The 8,045-nt window shown below is 54.2% G+C and overlaps 1 protein-coding gene across 1 annotated transcript; it reads right to left on the bottom strand.

Annotated features, from left to right (window-relative positions):
- Positions 1-2,315: 2,315 nt before the first annotated feature.
- Positions 2,316-7,039, bottom strand: LOC123143908 (LEAF RUST 10 DISEASE-RESISTANCE LOCUS RECEPTOR-LIKE PROTEIN KINASE-like 1.2). The gene is made up of 3 exons (XM_044562904.1): positions 5,920-7,039; positions 3,803-3,841; positions 2,316-3,686 (listed from the first exon to the last, which is right to left on the bottom strand). Exons 1-3 carry the CDS (start codon positions 6,752-6,754, stop codon positions 2,506-2,508), a joined length of 2,055 nt encoding a protein of 684 aa, XP_044418839.1. The 5' UTR covers positions 6,755-7,039; the 3' UTR covers positions 2,316-2,505.
- Positions 7,040-8,045: the final 1,006 nt, after the last annotated feature.

Genomic DNA, 8,045 nt, shown 5'->3' with positions numbered 1-8,045 from the left:
AGTTCATCGATTTCAAAAAAGCGCATCCAATTTGGAAAAACTTCATCCATCTTTTTTAAAAACATTTATCGGATTTGAAAAAAGTTCATTGATTTTGTGAAAAGTTCATCGAATATAAAAAAAGTTCATCAAGTTTGAAAAAAGTTCATCGAATCTGAAAAATGTTCATCGAATTTGAAAAAAAAATCATCAAATTTGAAAAAAAACATCGATTCTAAAAAAGTTCATCAAATCTGAAATGAGTTCATAAATTTGAAAAAAGCTCATCGGAATTGAAAAGGCGTTCATCGAGTTTGAGAAATAGTTCATCGTTTTAAAAAAATCATCGAAGTTGTAAAAAAGTTCACCAAATTTGAAAAAGTTCAGAGAATATTAAAATAGTTCATTAAATTTGTAAAAAAAATCATCAAATTCGAAAAAATAGTTCATCGGTTTGAAGAAGAAGTTCATCGAATTTTAAAACTTTGTGCATTTTTTAAAGAGATAAAGAAAAAGAAAAGAAACAGAAAAGAAGGAAAAATCAAAAATACAAAAAGATAGAGATAATAAAGGAAAAAGGAAAGAAAAATCAAATCCCGATTCACAACGAACTTGAACCAGAATAGAAAGCAAAAAAGAGGATATTAGCCATGAGTGTGAAGGTGGTTGAGTGGTTGGTAGTGATCTCTGCGATTCACGAGGTCTCAAGACAGTCGTAGCCGCACCCCTTTTTTTAACACGAAAAAGAGAAATATGGGCCGGCCCATCTAGACGCGCGAGAAGCCTGCTGCAGGCGCCGGTTTGCGAAAAACAGAAGAAACCGACGCCTGTACCGCTAGATAGGAATTATAGAAGCAAAGGTTGGTATATATGGAGCTCAATATTATGTCAGAAACCCTTTCTGATAAGTACTTGGGTTTGCCTGCTATGGTGTGTGTGGATAGAAGCGATAGCTTTGTTCATTCATTAGAAAGGATCATAACCAGACTCAAAAGTTGGAAGAAAAAATTTCTGTCCATGGATGGAAAGAAAATCTTACTGAAAGCGGTCATACAATCAATTCATGTGTTTGCGATGTCGGTTTTTAATATCCCAAAGAAACTATGTAAAGAGATGACACATGCGATGGCTGAGTTTTGGTGGGGTGACTCAGAGAACCATAAGCGTATGCACGGGATAGCATGGTGGAGGATGTCTATTCCTAAAAGGGATGGAGGTATGGGATTTCGAGATCCGCACTTTTAATTTGGCAATGCTTACAAAACAGTATTGGCTGCTCATCTCAAATTCTGATTCCCTTTGTCTTCAAGTTATGAAAGCAAAATATTTTCCTGACTACTCCTTAATCAGAGCTGGTCCAAAGAAGGGGTCCTCCCCACCGGCAGCCAGAGCAGCACCGGCAAGCCAGATCTGGCCGCCTGCCAGATCCAAATTCCCCCATCTCAGGCAGCCAAAGGGCAGCAACCAGCAGGCAGCTACCACGCAGACGAGAGCACCTCGCCCACGAGCAGGGGCAGGAGGATCGCCACCCCTCCGCACCCGTGCCGGCCGGATCCAAAAGCGCGAGACCGCACCGGGAGCCGTTGTCGTCGCCGTACATGGGGCGTCCGCGGAGAAGCCAACCACCGGGACGCCACAGCCGTAGGGCCGCCGAAGCCGCTAGGCCGTCAAGGCCGCCACGCCGCCCACGAGCAGGGGTAGGAGGGCCGCCAACCCTCCTCACCCGCCTTGGCCTGCCGGAAGCTTGAGCGCGAGATCCGCGCAGGAAGCCGCCGTCGCCGCACGCGGGAAGCCGCCGCGGTTGCACCACTGAGCCGGGGAAAACGAGAGCCTCCCGCCACTAATTACCACGCCGCTGCGCAGCGAAACACCCCGCCGCAGTCGTCTGCCACATGGACTTACCCCGGCGACCTTCTCCGGCGACGGCGAGGGGAGGTAGGAGACGGGGAAGGTCCGGCGGCGGCTGGATCTAGGGTTCCGCTCGTGTCGCCCCTGGAGGCGACGCGGGGGAGGGGTCGAGGAGTTGGCCAAGGAAACTGAAGATGCAATAACCATCTGTGCACTGGCTTGGTTTACTTGTATTATTCCAGTTTAATTATGAGAGAGATGGAGGTGGATTATGTGGACGGTCAAAAAGATCTATTGACAAGGGTCCCAAGATGATATCGTTGGAAGGCGATGCAACCAGAAAACGAGTTCAAAAACCCGTAGCAACGCACGAGCATTCTACTAGTTAGTGTTGGATCTGAGTGCTTAGCGAACCGGGGGTGTGCTCAACGTCGTTGGTGTTTAACATTGAAAGGTTTCAAACCTTTAGATTTTGTAATTCAGACGGTTCAGGTGATGATTTTGATCTGCCTTGTGCTTTTATAGGGGACAAATGCAAACTTAAACAACAGACTAGGACGAGTTACAAGTTTTCGCTCCTAGTATAACACAACCGACATTTCTATTTACATTCATCTTCGCTGAGGAGGGGTGGTGACATTTGGAAGCTCCGACCATTGATCTCTACACGTACGTCTACTAGCTAATGCTCGGGGTGGTGCTCATGCTGTCCCAAGGAGCGTGCACGGTGTTCGGGGAGCGGGGGACGACGACGACGTCGTACGATTTCTTCTCCTTGGCGCCGCCGTCTTGTATGCCCCTGAGACCGTGGAGCACCTCCCTGATCGGCGGCCGCATCTCGCTGTTCTGCTGGAGGCACCGGAACGCCAGCTCGGCCACCATCGTCACCGCCCTCGTCGTGGCCTCGTCGGAGCCATACCCAAGGTCGTCGTCCACCAGCCGGTCCAGCTCGGACCGCTGGATCCTGGCCACGGCCATGGCGGCGAGGTTGATCTCGTCGCGGTCCCGGGTGACGTCGACGGCGGGCTTGGACGAGATGAGCTCGGCGAGCACGACGCCGAAGCTGTAGACGTCGCTGCGGTCGGTGAGCTGGTAGCATTGGTGGTACTCGGGGTCGACGTAGCCCGGGGTGCCCTGCGGCGCGGTGGACACGTGCGTGGCGCCGTCGAGCGGGAAGAGGCGGGAGAGGCCGAAGTCGGCGACCTTGACGTGGAAGTCGGCGTCGAGGAGGATGTTGGCGGTCTTGACGTCACGGTGCACCACGGGCGGGTCGATGGCGTGGAGGTAGGCCAGGGCCGCGGCGGCCTCGACGGCGACGTTGAGGCGGAGCGGCCACGGCAGCGCCCGCTCCGCAGCGCGGTGGCCCTGCAGGTGGTCGGCCACGGTGCCGTTGGGCACGTACTCGTACACCAGCAGCAGCTCCCGGCTGCGGCTGGAGGTGCAGCCGTAGAAGGTGACGAGGTTCGGGTGGCGCAGCCGCGACAGGATGGCCGCCTCGTTCACGAACTGCTCCACGTGCCGGGAGCCGTTGTTGTACAGCCGCTTCACCGCCACCACGCGCCCGTCCCGGAGTTGGCCTTTGTACACGGTGCCGAAGCCGCCGTCGCCGAGCTCTCGGGTGTCGCTGAAGCCGCCGGTGGCCTTCTCCAGCTCCTCGTAGGCGAAGTGGTGCGTCTGCAGGTTGTGGACGCCGCCGGAATCCAGGTCGCTGCCGCCTCTGGAGCGGGGCGTCCCGCCGGAGTTGCTGTACTTGAGGAGCCTGGACGACGAGGTCATCTTGTACTGCCTCCTCTTGCGGATGTACAGGAACGACACGACGAGGAGAAGCACGAACAGAACCAGAGCTGCTGCGGAGGATCCTGGAGTTGCAGTTAGAAATGGCGATTAGAACATGCAGATTGATGCTTGAATTTCGTGACAGAAAGGGGGGAAATGCTTGAATTGGTCCGTGTGGATGATGGATTTCGGTACTTACCTACTGCTATTATTGCCTTTTTGCTCGTTTTCTTTGGTCCTGCAAGATCAAGAATCAATGTCAAAATTCATTCTATGACAGAAGGAAAGCAAGGAAGAAGGAACCGACAAGTTCTCAGCTCTAACTCTAGTAAGAAACGGTTTAGATTTACGGAAATCTTACATGGCGATGGTTCGTTGGAATAGGGTGGCAGCTCGAACGATTTTGCTGGCAGTTTCAGTTGTTAGGGGGTAATAGTTTCTTCAGAGTGACATTGCCATTTTCTAAGAAATGACAGCTTTGAGATTTCATCCGAGTAATGTCATGCTGCTCTGAAGGAACTGTCATTCCACCACAACTAAAAATGTCATCAAAACGTTCGTAAATGCCAAACCCCTCCTAGCGAACGATAGCCAGATAAGGGGGGTCCTAGATTTAAACAATTATTGATGCTGTGGAACTATTTTTTGACCAAACATATGGAGTAGAGAACATGCTAAATGTGGAGCATTTCAGGAAATGGTCTACTAGTTCATAGTACTACCTGGTATGTGCCTATGTCATCATCCTACCTAATTCGTCCTGATTTCCTGTGTTCAAAGAGTCATGAATACTTGTAGATGAAGTGTCAAACTGTCAACGTCCAAGAAGAGAAGTCTTCCATGACCAGTAAATAGACTAGTCAGGAATTAGGAGATCTCAAGGTTGCTTAGATCTAAAACCATGTTCCTGAATTTGGATGACCAATTTTTTTTTTTGGATGAATCAAACATCGTTGCCCAACTAGTTACTCCCCATCTGATCTAATACTGTACTGGATAGCTGAAGGACACGACCGGTGCTCTGCTATCATGCCCGCAGCGCCCTCCGGAGGCCTGGCAGTCGCCGCACCACCCGGCCTTCCACCTCACCGAGAACCCCGCCCTGACGGTGTCCCCGAGGGTGGCTTTCCCGGCGGCCAGCGCATCCACCATGGCCGAGTCGTACGGGACGACCAGGGTCGAGCTGCACATCACACCCAGGTCCGGCGCATCCTCCGGCGCCGACGTGCCGTTGTCCAGCCTGTAGTACGACCGCCCCCCGGCGACGCAGGCGAAGGCGTCGTGCACCAGGGGCAACGACGATCTGGCGCTGGTGCAGTTCACGTATGCTGTCAGGAACCGGTCCCGATCCGTGTACGCGAACGCGGCGGCGTCGATGGTGGTGCTGCGGTAGGCGTGCGGGCACGCCGACTCGTGGGCCAGGCTCTGGTCGATCACGGCGAGCACCTGGTTGCCGTAGTCGATGCCCGTGACCTGGAATGGCCCGCCGGAGTTCATGCGGATCGTCAGCGTGCTGTTCACGCAGAAGAGGCGGTGGCCCGGGGAGGAGCAGTAGTCAGGCCGGGCCACGCCGTCGATGGCGAACGGGTAGTTGACATCGAACGCGAGTGGCCCGCACTGGTAGGGCGTCGGCGTGCAGTTGGTGTACCGGAAATAGGCGCCGGGGTCGGGCGGTGGCTGCGGCAGGGCTCGTGGCGCCGACGAGAGGAGACCAGGAGCCGCACGAAATGCAGGAAACGCATTTGGTCGAGTGCTTCCGAGCTAGACGCAACAAGACGAGCAGTTTGTGTGCACAAACGGAATGTATGTGCCAGCAGAGTTTGTAGTGCTCTGCTGCTTAAGATAGGCAACGGTCATGGCCCATGGTGACAGGTCAAGGGAGGACGGCCGAGCATAGTGACTGGTGTTCTGGAAACAAGGACGTGGCGTTGTCGGGGGTCAGCTGGACGGGGTATTTTACGGGCCCGGTTCGTCTTCCTCCCGCCCTGACGGCTCGACCAGAGGAAATTCATGGCGGGGCCGAGGTTGAAGTCAAACGTTTCGGGCGCATCTCGTGGAGGAAACGGGCTGGTTTCCTCGGCGTCACCCGTCGGAATCGAGTTTTTGTCCCGTGGCACGACCGCACGAGACAAGACTGGGTCTAGAAGGGAAAGAAACTGGTGACGGCCACCGCCCGCCAACGATGACCGGCGGTCAGCTCCGCCGCCGAAGGGGTTGTGTTCCACCGGATAGTACCGAAATGCAAACAAATTGCTCTGCTGCTGAAAGTACCCACGACTCGTGCAGGAGAAAAACACAGAGAGTTCTGAATCTTACCGCAGTCCATGCTGCGCACGCGGCCGTCGGAGCAGAGGCAGCCGAGGAACCCGCCGGGCTGGTCGTAGCTGCACCGGCCCCCGGACAGCTCGCACCTGAAGCACGGGCCGGCGCTGGGGTCCCAGCTGAGGCGGAACCCGCGGCGCAGCACGTCGCCGTACCCGCCGCTCCCGAGCCGCCCGCGGGACTCCGGGCTCGTCAGCCACTCGCCGGTCAGCACGGGCGCCACGTACACCCCCTTGCACGCCCGTGTCCAGTTCCCGTCCGGCGCGCCGAGCTGCGTGGCGAGGAACGACGACCCGCGCCCGAAGCCGCCGGTGCAGTTGATCGGGACGAGCTCAGGCGGCTGCAGAGGGGCGACGGTGACGTTTGTGGTGAAGTTGCAGTCGAGGAAGAAGGAGATGGTGCTGTTGCCGGTGGGCGTGAAGTTGAGCCACGCCTCGCGCGGGATGTTGACGTTGTGGCGGACCATGGGGCAGACGCCGTTGGAGACGTCGGCGTCGGCGAGCGTGATGGTGTGGTTGTCGTAGTCGATGCCGAGGACGGTGTAGTTGGTGCCCCCGGCGAGCTGGAGCGTGGCGGTGGCCCCGTCGTCGCCGCAGCGCACGGCCATGCCCGGGTAGCCGCAGAAGGATTGGGACACCCCGTCGACGACCCTGGACTCGTTGGAGAGGTAGAACGGGTAGTGGATGTTGAGCTTCCCGCACTCGAAGGACTTCTGGCACATGCTGGAGTTGTACAGGTTGCCTTCGCCGGCGCCGGCAGTGGGGTAGCCGCGGGAGACGGCGAGCCCGGCGGCCAGGAGCAGGACGCGGAGGAGGAGCAGCAGCGGCATGGCGATTGTTCGAGGAAGCTAGCAGGCTAGCAGCACGCTGGCACGCGCAGGTAGCGGTAGGTACACGCTCGATCGGCTGGATACATTTGTTCTGCTCTGTCGTTTGGATTGGTGGCGGCCGCTCGCGCGCGCCAGAGAGACTTTGACCTACGGGGATGGGCTAGTTCGCCGAAGGTTGGTGGAGGCCGGGAAATGGTGGGCGGGTTCGGACGTGGCGAGCCTTGATTGGATGCATGGGGCAGGTGGTGTTAAACACAGGGTTTTGGGAAACTGCACGACACCTATAACGGGGTGTGGCTATCTCATATATATAAGGAGTACACAAGGTGTACGATACAATATACAAGATCTACACATAGGCTACGTATAAATATAGTCTAACATCCTTCCTCAATCTTAACTATGCCCTGAGGTACAAAGTACGTTAAGATTGCACCTACAGCCTACAAACTGAGGTTGTGGTAGAGGCTTCGTGAAGATGTCAGCAAGTTGATCTTTAGAAGAGATAAACTTGATAGAAAGTAGCTTCTGTGCAACACGTTCCCGCATAAAGTGATAGTCAACTTCAATGTGTTTTGTCCGAGCATGAAACACCGGATTAGATGATAGATACGTCGCATCAATGTTGTCACACCAAAGGACAGGCGGCTGGGGTTGAGGAACTCCCAACTCTCTCAACAAGGACTGTACCCATATGATCTCAGCTGTAGCATTGGCAACTGCCTTGTATTCAGCTTCAGTGCTACTCCTGGACACCGTAGCTTGTTTGCGAGCAGCCCAGACGATCAAATTAGGACCAAAGAAGACAACATGTCCCCCCGTGGATCGCCTGTCATCTGGATTACCAGCCCAGTCTGCGTCCGAAAAAGCTGAAAGTGCAAAAGACGATGCTGGCTGAAGAAGTAAACCATATGCGACAGTGAAGCGAACATAACGAAGAATACGCTTCACCGCTGTCCAGTGAGTAGTCCGAGGAGCATGAAGAAACTGGCAAACACGATTAACTGCGTAGGAGATGTCATGCCGAGTGATGGTCAGATACTGCAGACCACCAACAATACTGTGATACTCAGTGGAATCATCTGAAGTGAGAGGATCTCCATCAAATGCAGACAAACGATCAGTACCAGACATAGGAGTCATGGCATGTTTACACTGTAGCATACCTGCCTTTCACAACAAATCCATGGAGTACTTATGTTTGAGAAGACGCTCAACGTGAGCTTGAAATTGGAGGAACACATCAAACACATCAGATTTACGCTTGATAAGGTAAAGCCAGGTAAATCAA

This window comes from Triticum aestivum, chromosome 1B (assembly GCF_018294505.1).
Source record: "Triticum aestivum cultivar Chinese Spring chromosome 1B, IWGSC CS RefSeq v2.1, whole genome shotgun sequence".
NCBI lineage: Eukaryota > Viridiplantae > Streptophyta > Magnoliopsida > Poales > Poaceae > Triticum > Triticum aestivum.
Note: the sequence above shows the minus strand (reverse complement) of the source record. Positions and strands in the feature narration are given on the sequence as shown.

Coding starts and splice junctions, on each gene's coding strand:
- LOC123143908 (XM_044562904.1), bottom strand. CDS start 6,754: ATGCCGCTGCTGCTCCTCCTCCGCGTCCTGCTCCTGGCCGCCGGGCTC. Junction 3,842..5,919: donor CGTGCGCAGCATGGACTGCG/GTAAGATTCAGA, acceptor TTGATCTTGCAG/GACCAAAGAAAACGAGCAAA. Junction 3,687..3,802: donor AAAGGCAATAATAGCAGTAG/GTAAGTACCGAA, acceptor CTGCAACTCCAG/GATCCTCCGCAGCAGCTCTG.